General features: G+C 33.7%; 3 protein-coding genes across 7 annotated transcripts in view; 1 reads left to right on the top strand and 2 right to left on the bottom strand.

The window, feature by feature from the left end:
* Nucleotides 1-12,474, bottom strand: part of LOC124459515 — a 69,018-nt gene extending 56,544 nt beyond the window's left edge. For 4 of the 5 annotated variants that reach the window (XR_006953685.1, XR_006953686.1, XM_047008966.1 and 1 more), the window contains exons 1-7: nucleotides 12,365-12,474; nucleotides 3,948-3,984; nucleotides 3,747-3,805; nucleotides 1,059-1,109; nucleotides 840-890; nucleotides 367-543; nucleotides 1-117 (exon numbers count right to left, since the gene is read on the bottom strand). The exon at nucleotides 1-117 is cut by the window's left edge and continues 60 nt beyond it. Coding sequence is in view for 2 of the 5 variants with exons in the window: in XM_047008966.1 (XP_046864922.1) it covers nucleotides 1-117; nucleotides 367-543; nucleotides 840-890; nucleotides 1,059-1,109; nucleotides 3,747-3,804 (454 nt within the window). In the remaining 3 variants the exon portion in view is untranslated. The remainder of the gene's footprint in view (nucleotides 118-366; nucleotides 544-839; nucleotides 891-1,058; nucleotides 1,110-3,746; nucleotides 3,806-3,947; nucleotides 3,985-12,364) is intronic. The other variant, XR_006953687.1, reaches the window with a different exon arrangement.
* Nucleotides 4,628-5,369, bottom strand: LOC124459518. The gene has a single exon (XM_047008970.1). The coding sequence runs from the start codon at nucleotides 5,269-5,271 to the stop codon at nucleotides 4,645-4,647; it is 627 nt and encodes a 208-aa protein (XP_046864926.1). The 5' UTR covers nucleotides 5,272-5,369; the 3' UTR covers nucleotides 4,628-4,644.
* LOC124459519 lies at nucleotides 6,889-8,831 on the top strand. The gene is made up of 2 exons (XM_047008971.1): nucleotides 6,889-7,196; nucleotides 8,414-8,831. Exons 1-2 carry the CDS (start codon nucleotides 6,952-6,954, stop codon nucleotides 8,469-8,471), a joined length of 303 nt encoding a protein of 100 aa, XP_046864927.1. The 5' UTR covers nucleotides 6,889-6,951; the 3' UTR covers nucleotides 8,472-8,831.
* Nucleotides 12,475-19,980: the final 7,506 nt, after the last annotated feature.

The following is a 19,980-nucleotide window of genomic DNA, read 5'->3' as shown; positions in this document are numbered from 1 at the left end:
ATGTCAATGTTACAACATTGGTATATGGTGTAAATGTTAAAGAGGTTTCGTTGCCACAGAATTGTTTTGATGTTCCACCAGATATTGTAATGGAATCCAAACATATTATTTGGTTACCTGTTAAATTTATTTATCTTGTTATATCAATGAAAGTCTAATTTTGATTAATTTGATACCAAAAGGACCAAACATAAATGATAGTAATTAATTTCCAGTAAAGTCTGACAATGTAGTAATGCAAAGATTAATATAAAAAGTGAATGAGTTTTTGGCTACTTTGAAAACTTTTAGTCAATTAATTAACAGATCTATTTAATTAGCAGTTTATTCATACTTCATCAGTGAACAATAGTCAAACATACTTACCATTTTTTATATGTTTTAAATTTATATACGAAACATTGAACTTCACTGCGAAGTTTAAGGGTTGCCTGATTCTTAAGATACAGGTCCTGCTTCCAAAGCCATTTGGATAGTTAGGAGATATAATAGATCCTGTCGTTGAGTTGATTGTTGAAATAGAACAGATGTTGATGCCCCGCTCTTAAGAGAAATTTATTTCTAAGAAACTGTTTTTAAAGATTAAATGTTTATTAAAAATGATAATTATTACAATTTTCTATGATAAAATTATTTTCGAGTGAGCTATACATAAAAATACTTTAAAGACCAGCAAAAGGAAATTTATAACTTCATGCAAATATTCAAATACTCAAATATTCTTATATTACATCCTACATAATTATGTGAATATCAGATCCAACGTTCATTACCTAATAAATTGTTAGTATAAAACCATTAAAACAGTTCAGAATAAAAATAAAAAAGTAAGAACTTACGATAAAAGCTCGAAGGTGTAGAAGAATTCACTGAAATTGTTGACGAGTACCCTATAAATTCAGAAAATTTGAAGAATTGTCAGTCGTTAATTTGCCCATTTTATATATTTATTCATTTGCATTTAAATTACTTCAATATCGTAAGTCCCGTGTGTTTTGGAGATGTAAAGAAAGAAGCTATAACTAATGAGCATTCCAAAATATGTGAACAATCCTCACCGTAGGAAATCGTAGGAGTTGGATTAATCGTTGATGAAATGACGGTAACACCTAAAATACAAAATTTTTTAAAGCTAGCAGTGTTAGTTTTTGTTATGAATAACTTAATTGCACTGCTGTAGAGTACACAATGCTTATAAATGCTTTAATGAAAATTTATTGTCTACTTAGCTACAAACATATAAAAAAATAAAAAAATAAGAAAAGAGAATCGTAAGCATCAACATAATGAATTAGGAGGACTAAATTAGGAAATTAAATTTTTCTATTTGCATCTCGTTAAAAAATTTTTAAAGTCATGATTGTAATTGATGGCAAAGGAGCGAGTGGAAATCTGGCAGCGGATGGAATTTTACGATATCTGACTGCCCTCCAGCATCCTATAGCTAAATACTTTAGCAAAGACTTTCTTTGTTTTGTTTTTTCTTTGTTTTAAAAAGGAAATTATTCTTGCAAAAGTCTTAAATTTGTCAAGCATGGGAGGCCTTAAGTGTGTTTAGATGATAACATGCAACTATACTTTAAAGGAAGACAGGAAGCGTACAAGGTTATTTTACCTTATTGGGAGGATAAAGTAATGATTCCACGTAAAAAGAGAAGTCCGGAAATAGAAGAGTTGCATAAAACTCACAATAGAATGTGCAACAGAAAACGTTTAGCAATAATCTATGTATGTGTGGTGGCCACAAATGGATAAAGTATCGAAAAGTAAAGTATGTATATATAACAACTGTTACATAAACAAAAAAACTCCTCTTGTGGATATGGCCCAGCAGACCTTTTAAAAGGATTCACATAATACAGGCTGGTCCATGTTAGGGAAAAATTTTCCTATTTATTGTAGATGCTTATTCAAAGTTGCTTGAGCTGCTTCCAACAAACAAGGCATTGTCGAGAGCGGAGAATGAGAAACAACGCTTCACTTTTGCCACCGATGAATTTCGACAGCAGAAATATTCATAAGCAGAAAACCACAATCTCGTTTAGACATGTTACATCCAGATACGAATGAAAGAGTGCAGAAAAAAAAACCCAGAGAAAACAGAAAGAATTTCAAGCCCAACATGCAGTGTATCGGCGTTTACGACCCTGTAATCCAGTATTCCAAAAACAAATTGGTAAACTACTGAAGAGGAGCCTGGTGTCATCAGACACAGAATGGACCAGTTCAATATACTATGGAAGTAGATGACTGCAAAATTTGTTGTCATTAAGACAAAGTCATTCACATACAAACACAACAAGGAAATGAACTTAGCCAAAAGATTATAACTAACAACCCGATACTGATCAGAGAGTAATGGGTTCTGAAAAGCTGAATCCACAACTAAATATCTAATAACAGTTAAAGTACGTTTACACACAACAATTTGTCGGGCGGACACTAACGCCATATGAGTCGTTCTTGCTATATTTGGAAAATCGCATGCAATAGCTTCAGAAATTTGTAACTCAAAAATCGTATGAAAATCTGTGGCAAGTTAAAGATTTTTTCTCGATGTTAAATAAGGTGTTTTGGCTACTGAAACAAGCATATTATGATTATTTAAAAATAATTTTAATAATGTTTTCTATCAGTTCGGGAAAGGAAAGTACCAAAATACGAGAGCGTTGTTGCATCTCATGTGTAAACGCACTTTTAGACATGCACTAGACATTTACGTACTTTCATAAAGCTTTTCAGACTAGAGAACGAACTGCTACTTAATTTTTAAGTTAGATAATTGACATTCGTTTACTTTTGAAACGTTGTGTTGATCCCAAAAAAAAATTTTATATCTGGTAGCTTTACTTCCAGAAACACAAAAAAAACACATGTATATAGATATATGAACATCTGTTCCAGCGAAAATTATATTAGGTGTATTATTTATAGCTCTATGCAACGTCGAAAACAACTTGACCCGTTACATTCCATCTTGGTAAGCTTTTGCATTAAAATTTATTGCGTTACTCAAAAATATATTCATTTCTCAATTTTAAATGGCCAATATGAGGAGTGTGAATAAAATTGAATAAAATTAAATTTAAAGAAGCAACGAGACTCGCTTGCAAGCTAATTTCTAAAAAAGGCTTTGCGCATTTTTACCTTATTAAAAAAACCCAGACTGGACAACTTTTTCAGTTTCAGATTCAATTCCTTAGGCCAATTTTGCAGATTCACTTACAATTAATTCACTACTGATATCAAAATTGAAAATATGTAGGACATGGATAAACAGTACAAAGATGCACTACAAACATTCAATTTTACAACATTGTATTATTTTTTTATAAAGCAATAATTATTTCAGATGTTAATTATAGTTATTATAAATGCCATTTTTTTATTTTTGCAATGCAATGATGACATCAATACATAAATTGTTCCTGATTCAATTCGTTTTCATAGTTTGCACGAAAAAATGAAATGTCTGTTTATGTCATGTCTCCAAAGACAATTCTTTGCATTACCAGAATATTTTACTAGGATTGAACAAGGAAATTATCTCTACAGAAATAATCATTTAAAGATAACTTTTGTTTATTATTTGAATTTACTAAAGTGAAGAAAAAATATCAAAGTTTGTGACATAAATTTTTCTTTGCTTAGATTCGCTAAATTTCCTTGTCTATGAAAAACTCGCTATCTGGACACATAAAATTTCTTACAACTTCTTGAAAATGAAATATAAAAGAACCACTTACCACATAAGATAAAGAAAATAACGAAAAAAATCCCTTTTGTGAATGGTTCCAGCCGCATTCTACAAACCACATAAAAAATTTCGAGTACGATCAATAAGAGACGTGATGTTCCGTGTTCAAGAATTAACAATGTTTCAATCTATAAAGCTTTTAATGATGAGTTAAAATAGAAGCCGTTTCAAGTATAGTTGTAAACTTTACCTGAAAAATAGTGTCTGATCCTCTTGTGTTGTTATAACTAAAAATACAGAAGCAAATTTTTGTTAGAATTGAAGAAAAGCATCAAAGCATAATGCTATAGACCATATGCCTTATTCATATTTAATGAAAATGCGCGCTGTGCATTCTGGTCTTAGTAGTCACGCTACTACGGTAAACATCAACATGGCCACTGCGGATAGTGAGTGTGTAGCTGTTCTTTGTCGTCTTTCAGAGGTAACTCAAACAAATGAAAACCCTAGTTCTTTTCAGAAATCTTGCACAGGTATTCAGGAGTTTGTTACATCTGAAGCTTATGGCAAGGAAATCCCAGAAACGTCGACGAAGGCAAAGATAGTTGGTGTAAATTCTAATACCGTTGCAAGTCCAGATGAAGAACTCGCGACATTTGGTCGCTTAGATTGGACAAAGCCTTTGGCTAATCTTCCATCTTTTACGCACGAGAAGCTTGAGCATAAGCTAGTTGAAAGTAGAAGAGGAAAATCCGATAATTATGCGCCTAACGCTTTTACCTAATCGAATGATAAAGAGGAGAAAGCTGGTGGAGTCTTTGCCTGAAGATCCATCTTCGTGTATTATAAACAAGGTTGTTAAGAATGTGGCTACAGATTATAGTCCTCCTTTGGGCTATTCTAAACAACAATTGGATGTAATGTTGGGTGTATAGTTTTTCTTTGATTTATAACTTTTCCTTTATCATTTGATTGCAAGAAGTCTCAAAAGTATTACTGGGCTGATATTCATTTGATTTAAATGCTTCGCATAACAATGATGCCCTATTAACTTTTTGAAAGGCATCTGCCATTATTTTGATGTCTTCTTTGGTAAGTTCTTGTGCATATGGTGGTGTCAAGCAGTAGTTCTCTCTAACACCTCTTACAGAATGTTGTTCATTGGTTTTATTTACATCAGCCTTTTCAAAAAGCAAGTGTTCAAATTTTACAGCTTTCTCAAGAGTTTTAGAATTGCCAGATGGTACATTCCATTTTTGAGGTAGCTGAGCACACTTAAGTTCGGCAGGAATAGCAGAAAGCTTAAGGTTCACAAAGTCTAACACTGTGTAAAGTAACTCTGCGACATGTTTGCAGCATCCACCTTGTCCTGCTTTACAGTTACAAATACTATACTCCACTTCAGCAGTTCTCTGATTTAAATGAACAAATACAGAGTAGCTCACACTTTTCATAGATGCACCAACACGCGCCTTTACAACAAATACAACCTCCCCATTTGAAGTAGGAACATTTGCTTTTACCATTGTATTCTTTACATATCGTTCTCGCCAGAGACCGTAACCTTTCTTCATATTTCTAAAAGCGTTAGGCGCATAATTATCGGATTTTCCTCTTCTACTTTCAACTAGCTTATGCTCAAGCTTCTCGTGCGTAAAAGATGGAAGATTAGCCAAAGGCTTTGTCCAATCTAAGCGACCAAATGTCGCGAGTTCTTCATCTGGACTTGCAACGGTATTAGAATTTACACCAACTATCTTTGCCTTCGTCGACGTTTCTGGGATTTCCTTGCCATAAGCTTCAGATGTAACAAACTCCTGAATACCTGTGCAAGATTTCTGAAAAGAACTAGGGTTTTCATTTGTTTGAGTTACCTCTGAAAGACGACAAAGAACAGCTACACACTCACTATCCGCAGTGGCCATGTTGATGTTTACCGTAGTAGCGTGACTACTAAGACCAGAATGCACAGCGCGCATTTTCAGACCAGAATGCACAGAATGACCAGAATGCACAGCGTGCATATGAATAAGGCTTATGGTCTATTGAGTGAAAATCTACAAGTAGTCAAGCATTTCGTGACGAAGATTACGAGTTGCTATAAATCATTAAGATGTTTGTAACAGCTAAAATATGGTAACTTAACATAGCATTGAAATAAATATCTGAAGCGGCTTCACAAGAAAAGACAAAAAAATAATGCAATATGAATGTATTTTCCCTCTGTCGTCCAAATAATCGTAGTAAAGTAAATGGTTTGAACCCGGGAGTATTGTTACATGTTTGTAAATGTAGATCGTCCAGGTTGGTGTAGTCCTGAGAAAGACTGTCAAAATGACCCTGAAGATGACTACCGCTAAGGTTGTCAAAACGTCAGTTAACAACAGCAAAAACAGTCCTTCTCAGGACTATACCAACTTGGACGATCTACATTTACAAACATGTAACGTTACTCCCGGGTTCAAACCATTTAATTTAAAAACAAAACTGCCCACATAAAGGAAACTGCCTACAATCATCCGTCGTCTACTAAGCTACTGTGAAACGCAAGGACAATAACACAACTGAGACGTACCTTGGACTTACTGAAAACGAATTTAAAACTAGACATAGAAATCACACTGCCTCTTTCCGCCACAAAAAACTACGAAACTCGACCGAACTCAGTAAGCACACTTGGACCCTTAAAGACCAGGGGCGGATCTAGGCCATGGCGAAAGTGGCTTGAGCCACGGTCAGAATTCTGCCACTTAAGTTTTTCCAGGGTTGACTTTTTCATGATTAAAAGTTTTGCTCAAATACAGCAAAATTCGATCAAAAGCAAAAATTGAATGAATTTTGTAATTTTTTGTCAAAAATTGTGTTAACAGAACAAAAACTTCAAATTAAATGTCTTGTTAAAATAGTATTATCAACCAGTTAAACTCTGAACTGTAAAATCACCGAAAGCGTCTCGAATCTTGCCGAATACACCATGAATATGCTCGGAATATGTTCGTAAATTCGCGCCTGCAATCTCAGAATGAAGAGCCACGGTCAGCGTTCAAAAAATTTCGCAATAGTTGCTAAATATAGTAACCTTCAGCCACGGTGCAGCGTTGCAAGCCAATCACAGGGAACGTTTTGGTCATGTGCGCCACGGTGAGCCACGGTGAATGTATTTTGATTGCGCAATAAATACAAGTCATATGTAATAGCTCGATTCTTGTCGACTTGAAAACGCTACTTCTAGTTGTACTCAGCGATTAGGATCAATGGAAACTTCTAAAAAGATCGATGTTCTTGAAAAGCTCGTCCAAATCTTTCAGCAAGAGAACGCTTGCGAAATTATTTCTGGTGAATTGTCTAACTTGAGACAATACTGTGGTAAAATAATCAACGAGGAAAGGCTTCGTCGTATAAATTTTACTGGCGATATTATTCTACGAACTTGTTCATTTTCAAAACTGCAGTTCCCTGAAAGCCAAATTGAAAGATCAGGACCCAATGTCCCTGTTAGGTAAGAATTTACATGTATTGGGGTATTAATTTATTTTTTTATTTGCGTTTGACATCTTGGCCTGAAATATATGATCAATCCGTTAATTTTCAGCTATTCATATTTAGTGTATCATGTAAAATATATGTCTAAAGCTGTCATTATTTTGCATACTCAGTCTGTCTAATGTACGGCCTAAATAATTTTAATTGTTACTGTCTGTTAAAAAAATGTTTTACTTCAATATTAGTCAAAGCTAGTCCTTTTTAAAATTTAACCCAATCAATAATGTATTATCCTTGTATTCCTGGCATTTTATGTTATCCCCTGGTTAAAGAAACTAACATATCATTTTGAATAACTGTTACTTTCTTTCGCGATTTATATAGAATATTGATGCTATAGTAGATGGAATCAATAAGTCGTCTGAATCCTGTTTGACATGCCTAGACTAGTTCCAAATCTTAGACTACCTGCCTGTGACTTTGACTTTATCATGATGTTACCAAATTAACACAAAGAGAAAATAACTTTCTCAATTTCAATATTATTAGTCTATCTTTAACAGTATTGGTTACCCTTATTTATTCTAATGTCAGAGTCAGTCTAGCAGATTTGTTTCCAGGTATAACTTGGTATAACAAAGCAGCCATTGATACTTAAATACTAATTTTTTTTTAGTACTTTAGCCAATGGGAATTGTCTGTTCAATGCATGTTCTATTGCATTAGTTGGGAATGAGACTCTCTCTATTTACTTGAGATTCCTAACTAGTGTTGAAATGTTTGAGAATGCAAAATACTATTCTACCCATCCTCTCATCGAGTCCCAGCATAAAAATGGTGCATTCACTTCACTTAAAAATGCCTTTGCCATGTGTATATCCGATGCAGCTCTAACCTCTTTAGAAAATGCGAATGAAATTGCAGCAGTTTTACAAGAAGCAGTAGAAACAGCAAATAATTACACCTTTTCACCCTTGATGTGTATGTTTGCTTTGTCCACAGTAATCCAGTGTGCTATTCAGTCATACTACCCAATTACTAATGATGCTGAAGTGAAAGGAAATTGGGATTCGTTGGCTAAAATGCTCAATTGTACAATATATCCAAGAGATTTTGTTGATGGGAGTGCAATTGACTATGTCCATATCTTTCGTTGTGCTGCGATGCCACCTTCTTATTTGGTAGATCAAAAAATCCCATCCACCAAAAATCATTTTGTTACTTTGTTTTTAGAGGACCACCTCTGAACATTGCTTTTATTAATCTGGCCATCTTTACCATTGTTGGATAAACATCTTTGCTGCTGTTGGAAGAAGATCACCTTTGAACATTGCTTTTATTAATCTTGCCATCTTTACGGTTGTTGGATAAACATCTTTGCTGCTGTTGGAAGAAGACCGCCTTTGAACATTGCTTTTATTAATCTTGCAATCTTTACAATTGTTGGATAAACATCTTTGCTGTTGTTGGAAGAAGACCACCTTTGAACATTGCTTTTATTAGTCTTGCCATCTTTATGGCTGTTACAAAAGGCATCCTTGCTGTTTTTCGAAAAAGACCATTTGATGGGGCTACAAAGATGGGGAATTATTTTTTTGTAGTGAACTGTCTTTTGGTTATTCACTGCAAAAATAACATGCTTCATCTTTCTCTCACTCCTTTGGCAACAATCCTGTGATTACAGGAAAGTACGGAAACTGCGTTGATTTTACATCAGACACCACAAATTTTTATTCTTCTATCCGAACAGAATTAAAAAAATGGCGATATTAGAAATTTTTTTAGATGAGATTATAACTAAAATATTGTTATATTCTACATTAAAAATGCCGGAATTCGCTTTTCCGAGAGTCTAGATTTAAAAATTTTCTGGGGGAGCATGCCCCCAGATTCCCCTAGCGTTGGCTCGCGCCGAAGGCGCTCGCTACGTCACAAGGCCACGGTCAGCCCAGAAGCTGGATCCGCCCCTGAAGATGGCAACATTGACCACGAAATCTCATGGAACATCATCACACACAGAAACCATACAACAGCACTAGTGTCCCCTGAAGAGTGAGAAATCACGAAACAGGCTTGTCGGGATAAATCTGTAGTTTTCGTGATTTTTTTCAACATCGCTACATATGTTTACGCTCTGCTCTCGGGCATCCAGCAAGTTTTGTTTATTTGAATCTCCGTAAGTACGGTGCTCGATGCTTAAGAGCAGAGCGTAAATATTGATGAGACGAAGAAGAAAATGCACAAAAACTACAATTTCATCCCGACAAGCCTGTTTCGTGATTTCTCACTCTTCAGGGGATAATATTAAATGAATACAAAAGCATGTGCTAGATTATATATGCTAAAGGAAGTTAGAGTAAAAATTAAGATAGAATTACATAATATGTTGAGTGTATGGTTACACTCAACAAGGCCCTTTTATCCAATTTTTAACCGTACGTCCTGTGTCCCAAGTGCAGGAGTCACCATCTTACTATGGTGATAGCCGGGAGGGCACATTATAATACACTTTGTATATATATATCCACCGATTGACGACTTAAAACCACCGATTGACGACTTAATTGTTTTAAGTCGTCAATCCAATCAATGACGACTTAATTGTTTTAATCCAATCAATGACGACTTAATTGTTTTAAGTCGACTGAATTGTTTTAAGTCGTCAATCCACCGATTGACGACTTAAAACAATTCGAAAACGACATGATGAAGATGATCCAATCAGTAAAATTTAAAAAAGTACACAACGCATTTCTCACTGAAATAAAAGACAACACCACAGCCATCAAACACGAAGAAAAGCTACTTATCGCAGCCGACAAAACAACAAACTTCTACAAACTAGACAAGCCAGCATACAACGACCTCCTACAACAAAATATCACTAAATCATACAAGAAAATAAACGTCGACGCAATACAAGCCATCCACGCCGAAGACAAAAATATCACATCACAACTGGGTATATCTGACAGAGTAGACTCCACCGCTAACAAAGACGCATTCATAACACTCAAAGATCACAAACCGAACTTCGCAAATAAACCCACGTGCCGACTAATCAACCCGACGAAATCTGAAATTGGAAAAATTAGCAAAAAAATACTTGACAGAATAAACAACAATATCATAAAAGCCACTTCGCTGAACCAATGGAAAAACTCGTCATCTGTCATCAAGTGGTTCAACTCCATCAAACGCAAACAAAATCACAATTTCATATCTTTCGACATTGTAGACTTCTACCCGTCTATCAACCAAGACCTCTTAAACAAAGCACTTGAATTCGCCTCAACCCACGACAACATCACAAACCAAGAGAGAAACATTATCATACATGCCAAGAATTCATACCTCATTCACAACCAACAACCATGGCAAAAGAAATACAACTCCACATTCGACGTGACAATGGGCAGCTTCGACGGCGCCGAAACATGCGAACTTGTAGGAAGCTATCTACTCTCTCAACTGCAACACATCATTACTAACATAGGACTCTATCGCGACGACGGACTAGCCATTACTAAAGCAACACCTAAAGAAACAGAAAAAATTAAAAAAGAGATATGCCGCGTATTTAACAACAACGGATTGCGTATCACTATCGAAGCTAACAAAAAAGTCATTAACTTCCTCGACATTACGTTCGATCTAAAGAATTCTTCCCATCGACCTTACACTAAGCCCAACACCTCTTTGCAATACATCCACCATGAAAGCAACCATCCTCCAAGCATTACAAAGAACATACCCGATACCATTAACAAACGCCTTTCATCCTTATCATCCGACGGAGCATCATTCGACCAAGCAATCCCTCCATACCAAAAAGCACTTGACGAAAATGGATATCATTACACGCTGAAATATGACCCAAACGCTACTACGAAACGGAAAAACAGACTTAGAAATAACATACTCTGGTACAACCCACCATACAGCAAGAACGTCAGCACAAACATCGGCTACAAATTCATTTCACTAATTGACAAGCACTTTCCCATAGACCACAAACTCAGAAAACTATTTAACCGCAACACAATTAAATTAAGTTACAGCTGCATGAACAATATGGAACATATTATTAATAACCATAACAAACGCATATTGAGAGAACCTGACAATACTAATGACACCATCAATGACAAAAATACACAAACTAAAACATGCAACTGCCGTCAAAAACAAAACTGCCCACTTAACGGAAACTGCCTACAATCATCTGTCATCTACCAAGCAACTGTTAAACGTTTAGACAATAACACAACTGAGACCTACATCGGACTTACAGAAAACGAATTTAAGACTCGACACAGGAACCACACTGCCTCTTTTCGCCACAAAAAACTAAGAAACTCCACCGAACTCAGCAAACACATATGGACACTAAAAGACAACAACATCGCTCACAATATCTCATGGAACATCATTACTCACAGCAAACCGTACAACAGCGCCAACAAAAGATGCAACCTATGCCTGAAAGAAAAATTCTTCATCACCTACCAACCACAACTATCATCACTCAACAAACGTAACGAACTTATCTCCTCTTGTCGCCATAGACACAAAGCACTTTTATGTAATTTGTAATCGTACACTCAATATATTATGTAATTCTATCTCAATTTTTAACCTAACTTCCTCTTGTATATATAATCTAGCACATGCTTTGTATTCATTTAATATTATCCCCTGAAGAGTGAGAAATCACGAAACAGGCTTGTCGGGATGAAATTGTAGTTTTTGTGTATTTTCTTCTTCTCATCAATATTTACGCTCTGCTCTTAAGCATCGAGCACTGTACTTACGGACTGTACTTGTAATCCAGGCATTGAATATATAACGTTTATCACATTGAATATATAACGGAGAAACGTTTATCTTTTATATATATATATATATATATATATACATACGGCTTTGTGAGAAAATTGTGAACAAAAACTACAAAGGTCGTATAATTGTGAAAGGAGTGTAGCAACAGCAAAATAAAGCATTAATATCAGTAAAATTTTTCAATAATTGGCAATATTTTTAATCCACAACAACTATAGAACAGCGAAAATGTGCGTTTTTTTTCAAGAATTTTAACACCGATTGTAAAATGATACCCAAGCACTTTTTTAAAATGCTTTTATTTGAAAGCTATATTTAGGCTTTGTATGTTCAAATTCATACCTTTAAGTAAGCACCATGAAAGTTACCATCAACGACAATGTTTTCCTAAAGGCAGTTAGCCAAAAAATGAAAATTTAGTTTAGGGTGCAGGGTATACATAACTCCTTTATGAATTCACAATAGTGAGTGAGACAATGAAAATAATAGCTACATGAAAAATTTATGCAAATTCCAACATATTTAGTTTTTAGATTGATTATAAAAATTAATAAAATTGTTTGCAATTATATTCACCACAGGCTTTTCAATTATTCTTTCGTTTAAAGGGTTTGCCATCTTTCGAAATCTTGAGTACAAAAAAAAACAACTTATTCAACTAACCAAACAGGAAACATAAAAAATGTAGCTAACATTGAAAAGAAACAGATAATTATAATCTACATTGCAGCTCAACTGAAATTCACTTACATTTTGCTCCAGATTACTTAATTTCCAATTAACTTATGTGCAATGGTCTTGTATACGTGATAAAAAAATGTTCAGTTTTAATCATTTTCTTGATTCTACAAGAGGAACTTTTGAAGATTACACAAATTCGTGTGTATGGTCTCGAACAAAACTCAATGTCGTGATAAATTAGTGGGAGATAACATATATTAGTCAAGTTTTACTGAGATGGAATTTATGGAATGGCGGTGTATTACAATCTACTGTGCAAGTTTCTTTAATTATAGATCTTCATGTTCGGCTTTCACCTTTCATCTATTTCTGGGTTATTGTCTTCATTTTGTTTGAGACAATTATGCAAATTACAATACTTTGTTGGATAATAACAAGCTAAAACAATACAAGCTATACATTTCTAAGTTTTGCGTCGTCTTGAATGAAAGAAAATGGCGCAGTCAGTGGTAAATTAATGTGTTTTGACAAATTCTCGCATGTTCTAAAATAGAGAGGGGAAAATGAATCAGGTTACCAATTACGCCAACTGAAATTTTAACATTCTTGAATTGTTCTCGCGCGATGGTTTCAGAATAGAAAATTTGTATATGTCGTATGTAACGTAACAGGCTTTTTTGAAAGATAGACATCCTGCGCCAAATGCTTTTAAAAAAAGTAGCTATATTGATGCGCATTATTTTTGCTGGGGATTATTTTGAAAATTTTGTAGCTATTGTGCTTATACATCCTATAGAGTGCAGAAAGTGTTCATTTTGAGAGGTTCAAGCTGTCGTCAGTTAGCTTATTTTGCCTGCTTGAGTCGAAATTTGGCACTATTTTTCTCTTAAGAAATTAATTGTTATATAACAGTCATTTTACAGCACTTCACTTAAAATGACACAAATATTGCCAAGTTATTTGTGGAGTACGCAGCTTGGTGATAATTAAGGTTGCTAGTAGAGCTTTTTGATTTGTCATTTATCATCTCCATTAGCAATCAAGTCCATAGTTACCAACTTAAAATAATCAGAAAGTTTGAATGTTTAAATCTGCTTTCGTCATAGAGGCATATAGAGTTGGCTAAAAATTCTCTGTGCTTGTTAACGTCTTGCGCTCAGATCACTTAACTTGGACGCTTTTTCCAACTCGAGAATTTTTCCCATTCAAGAGCGGATCTGGTTTAAGTCAGAATAAATTAGAAATACACATATATTTACAATTTAAAACAAGACGAGAAGTGAACTGTAAATTTTCGACTTTATTTCAAAATCATCCTCAGACAGAATGATATTTAAAACCATACATACACATATATATTTACAACGCATGAAATAAGTAAACGGAAGTAAGCAATAAATTGTCGGCTTTAAATTGTCGGCTTTAAATTGTCGGCTGGTCATGGTTTTTGGTATAAACTCGGAAACACCGACTCTGATTTACACAAACTATGCATACGCTATGAAAGATCACAACGACGTTATGAGAAAGCTCAACTTGCTATGAAATTCTTAATCAATTGTAAGAATAATCAAGTCTATCCTAAATTTTTAAGATGGAAGAACATCACACGCATAAAGTCTATTGCTTACTTCCGTTTACTTATGTCATGCCTTGTAAATATATATATGTGTATGTATGGTTTTAAATATCATTCTGTCTGAGGATGACTTTGAAATAAAGTCGAAAATTTACGGTTCACTTCTCGTCTTGTTTTGATGCATATTTTGCAATCTCAAGATGTCTTGCTTTGATGCATATTTTGCGATCTCAAGATGTCTTGTTTTTTCGGATTTTGCTTTATACTATATTTATTTAAATTGTCGGCTGGTCATGGGTTTTTTTACAATTTAAAATACTTTATAAACGATCATATTGGTAAGATTTTGCCTTCAAAATATTCTTTTGAATTTTTTTAACCAGCAGATTTAATGTAATGCTATTTTGAATTCAAAATGAGGGGCTATAATGTGTTCTGACTTACCCTAGATCCGCCACTGCTCCTATTTACCAGCCCAAGAAATGGTAGTATAACTATATATATCAAGTTAACATAGAAAAGATTGTGTTTGAACATTTTCGTTAAAACTCATCATTTCTAACTGTTGTTTATAGTCTGAATGTGTTGCTACAATGAGTCTATGAATTTCATGCATGTAAATGCAATTTTCAGGCAACAATAGTACAAAAACGATTTACTTTTGCTATTTATTGGCCGACGCATGCGGAGATTAATAAAAAAACTAAATATGGCAAAAAGAATAAAATAATACGATGCTTATTAAAAACAGATCAAATATTATTCTATAGCAATAAAAGAACACACGTGAACTCGTCAAATGGTCTCAAGCAGTCCTTAAACGACAAACGAAACAGCACCTTTGTCCTTTCGAGATCGTAAAAGTCCATAGTTATATTCCCCTTTCTAGACCAACTTAAAATTGCTTTCTAAAACATTATAAAACCTCCATTAAAATCGAAAAATTCAGATAGATAAAAACATTTCAAAGCTCTTATTTATCCAGCAAAATACTCAGCAAGCGACAAGTTATGACAAATTGAACTAATTCATCAAACTTTGTGAAATTACCACTCAAGAGTATATAGAGTAGAGAAATATATTTATTGCGTGCGATAAATATAAGAGAAATTGTTTTGAGTCATACGCCCCGTAGCGAATACAGCAAGACATAATTTTAAAACTATGTGATAGATAGTTTCCTTGGTAATATGTGCAAATCAGTTGCAGAAAAAAAGACTTCTGACAACTCGACTTCGTGTGTAGAGTCGCTTTAACGCAATTCATTTGCGTGAGCAAAAGTGAATGGCCACAAATCCAGCATCTTGATCATCTGGTAAATAGTTTAACATTACTTAAAAAAAGAAAACATGTCTATTATATAAGATTATTATATGCATGCTGCACACTAGGAATTAACTCTTCATTATAAGTAAACCTTCACAAAGATTTATGTAGATTTCGATGTATTTGTTTATAGTTACTATTATATAGCAATAAGCAAAATCAAACTGCCTCTAGAATTTAATAGTAAATTTAGGAATGGTCAATATGCGATTAGCTTTCGACCTGATTGTCTATTTGTAGCTAATGCCATTTTATTGATGTATAAGTTCATATAATTTATGTGAAATTCTCGTGTGCGGAAGCATGCAAAACACAAAAAAGTTTGCATCTCAAAATGCTTCTTAAGAATATTCTTTTCATCAATTCAGAAATATTATGTTAGGGATGAACATTTTTTAAATTATTCATACCAATCGTGCAGAAATGCATGTTGAATTTTTTGAACGCCTAAATGACTTCAGACCTATATCTGTCCTTCCTCAAATGGCTAAAGTAATAGACAAACTTCAACTCCATTTGAATAAATCAGATTTCAAAATAAAGACTAACCAACATGCCTTTACTCATGGCCGATCTACTGTATCTGCTCTAATATCTATGACACAAAATTGGTGTAATGCAACAGATAATTCTCAATTAGGTAGAAAGGGAGTTCACGTATTATTTATAGATTTTCGAAAGGCGTTTGACATGGTGAATCACAATATATTACTACAAAAATTAGCATCTATGGAAATTAATAAGTCTTTCTGGCAATGGATTCGAAGTTTTTTGACAGGAAGAACGCAACAAGTCAACCTACAAGGAGCCATGTCATCCATCCAACCTTGCCCTTTGGGCGTGCCACAAGGCGCTGTCATATCACCAGTGCTCTTTAATGTATATATAAATGATTTAGAGGACAATATTCCTAAAGAAATAGATGCTAATACATGTAAATATGCGGATGATTGCACTCAGAACCAGATTGTCGAAAGAGGTGAATGCAGTTCCATGCAAAAAGTAATCGACGAATTACGGAAATGGGCTGATAATAACAGAATGGCTCTGAATCCGAAAAAAACAAAGGATATGTGGATATGCTTTACGAACTCAATACAAGAACCACCCTCCCTATTTATTGGAGAAGAAATAGAAAGAGTTACTAATTTCAAACTTCTTGGCGTAACATGTCAAAATGATCTTAAATGGAATGAACATGTACACCAAATTACAAGCAAGGCAAATAAAAGACTATATCATCTTCGACTTTGTAGGAAGTCTCAATTACCTTCAGATGTTGGATTATTAACATATACATCAAAAATAAGACCAGTATTAGAGTATGCATCGGCAGTCTGGGCAGGACTTCCACATTTTTTTACAGCAAGAAATTGAACGTGTACAAAGAAGAAGTTTAAAAATTTTACAACTAGATAAAAACTACTTGCCCTCCTTGAAAAGCAGACGTGAACTAGCAACTACCCAAGAGATCAAAAGGATTATAGAGGAACCTGATCATCCATGCCAATTTTTTAGTACCTTATCCTAAAGAAAATTCGCACGAGTTGCGTAAAAGCAAAACTTATAGTATTTTATCTCGGACCAAACGTCATAAACAATCTTTTATTGCTAGATCTTGTAAATATATATATAATAAAGTTAACATGTAATTCTTAGTATACTATGATTAATATATAGAAAATCAATGTAAATTCATCGTACTTTTTAATCTGAAGATGAATAATAAAAACCTTTAATCACAAAAAAAAAAAATTAATCATGTCTCATTCATATACCTATAATATAGATGTCGTGGCATTGTAGCTAACATTGAATAGAAACAGATAATTATAATCTACATTGCAGCTCAACTGAAATTTGCTTACATTTTGCTCCAGATTACATAATTTCCAATTAACTTATGTGCAATAATCTTGTATACGTGATAAAAAAATGTTCAGTTTTAATCATTTTCTTGATTCTACAAGAGGAACTTGTGAAGATTACACAAATTCGTGTGTATTTTCTCGAACAAAACTCAATGTCGTGATAAATTAGTGGGAGATAACATATATTAGTCAAGTTTTACTGAGATGGAATTTATGGAATGGCGGTGTACTACAATCTACTGTGCAATTTTCTTTAATTATAGATCTTCATGTTCGGCTATCACCTTTCATCTATTTCTGGGTTATTGTCTTCATTTTGTTTGAGACAATTATGCAAATTACAATAATTTGTTAGATAATAACAAGCTAAAACAATACATATTCCATAAAACAATACAAGCTATACATTTCCAGGTTGTGCGTCGTCTTAAATGAAAGAAAATGGCGCAGTCAGTGGTAAAGTAATGTGTTTTGACAAATTCTCGCATGTTCTAAAATAGAGAGGGGAAAATGAATCAGGTTACCAATTACGCCAACTGAAATTTTAACATTCTTGAATTGTTCTCGCGCAATGGTTTCAGAATAGAAAATTTGTATATGTCGCTTGTATCGTAACAGGCTTTTTTGGAAGATGGACATCCTACGCCTAATGCTTTTAAAAAAAAGTAGCTATATTGATGCGTATTATTTTTTCTGGGGATTTGTATGATGTTCTTCCATCTTACAAATTTAGGGTAGACTTGATTATTCTTACAATTGATTAAGAATTTCAAATCATGTAAAGCCTTCTCATATCGTCGTTGTGATCTTTGATAGCGTATACATTGATTGTGTAAATCAGAGTCGGTGTTTCCGAGTTTAGACCAATAACCATGAGCAGCCGACAATTTATTGCTTACTTCCGTTTACTTATTTCATGCGTTGTAAATATATATGTGTATGTATGGTTTTAAATATCATTCTGTCTGAGGATGACTTTGAAATAAAGTCGAAAATTTACAGTTCACTTCTCCTCTTGTTTTGATGCATATTTTAGAATCTCAAGATGTCTTGTTTTTTGGAATTGGCTTTATATTTTTTTATTTAAATTGTCGTCTGGTCATGGTTTTTTTTACGGTTCAAAATACTTTATAAAAGATCATATTGGTAAGATTTCGCCTTCAAAATATTCTTTTGAATTTTTTAACCAGCAGAATTAATGTAATGGGATTTTGGATTCAAAATGAGGTGCTATAATGTGTTCTGACTTACCCTAGATCCTCCACTGTTAGTATTTGCCAGCCCCAGAAATGGTAGTATAACTATGTATAACAAGTTAAAATAGAAAAGATTGTGTTTACACATTTTCGATATAACTTATATATTTCAAACAATTCGTTTGTAATATATAATATGTAATATATGTCTGAATGTTTTGCTACAATGAGTTTATGAATTTCATGAATGCAGATGCCATTTTCAGGCAAAAATAGCACAAAAACGATTTGATTTTGCTATTTAATGGCCAAAGAGAGTATAATAGTTCCATGCTTTTTAAAATCAGATCAAACATTATTCTATACTAATAAAAGAACACACATGAACTCGTAAATGCTCTCAAGCAGTCCCTCAAACGACAAACGAAACAGCACCTTCGTCCTTTCGAGATCGCAAAAGTTCATAACTATATTCCCATTTCTAGACCAAATTAAAATTGCTTTCTAAAACATTATAAAACATCCTTCAAAATAGAAATTCATATTGATAAAAACATTTCAAAGCTCTCATTTAGCCAGCAAAATTCTCAGCAAGCGACAAGTTATGACAAACTGAATTAATTCACCAAACTTTTTGAAATTACCACTCGAGAGTATAAAGAGTAGAGAAATATATTTATTGCGTGCGAGAAATATAAGAGAAATTGTTTTGAGTCATACGCCCCCGTAACGAATACAGCAAGACATAATTTTAAGACTATGTGATAGATAGTTTCCTTGGTAATATGTGCAAGTCAGTTGCAGAAAAAAAGACTTCTGACAACTCGACTTCTTGTGTAGAATCGCTTTAACGCAATTCATTTTTGTGAGCAAAAGTGAATGGCCACAAATCCAGCATCATTATCATCTAGTAAATAGTTTAACATTACCAAAATAAAGAAAACATGTCTATTATGTAAGATTATTATATGCATGCTGCACAATAGGAATTAACTCTTTATTATAAGTAAACCTTCACAAAGATTTATGTAGATTTCGATGTATTTGTTTATGGTTACTATTATATAGCAATAAGCAACATGAAACTGCCTCTAGAATTTAATAGTAAATTTAGGAATGGTCAATATGTGATTAGTTTTTGACCTGATTGTCTATTTGTAGCTAATGCCATTTTCTTGATATATAAGTTCATATATTTTATATGAAATTTTTGTGTGCCGAACCATGCAAAACACAAGAAAGTTTGCAACTTAAAATGCATCTTAAAATTATTCTTTTCATCAATTCAGAAATATTATGTTAAGG

Source organism: Xenia sp. Carnegie-2017, unplaced genomic scaffold, assembly GCF_021976095.1.
Source record: "Xenia sp. Carnegie-2017 unplaced genomic scaffold, XeniaSp_v1 HiC_scaffold_13, whole genome shotgun sequence".
Taxonomy (NCBI): Eukaryota; Metazoa; Cnidaria; class Anthozoa; order Malacalcyonacea; family Xeniidae; genus Xenia; species Xenia sp. Carnegie-2017.
This window is presented reverse-complemented; position numbering and strand designations above follow the sequence as displayed.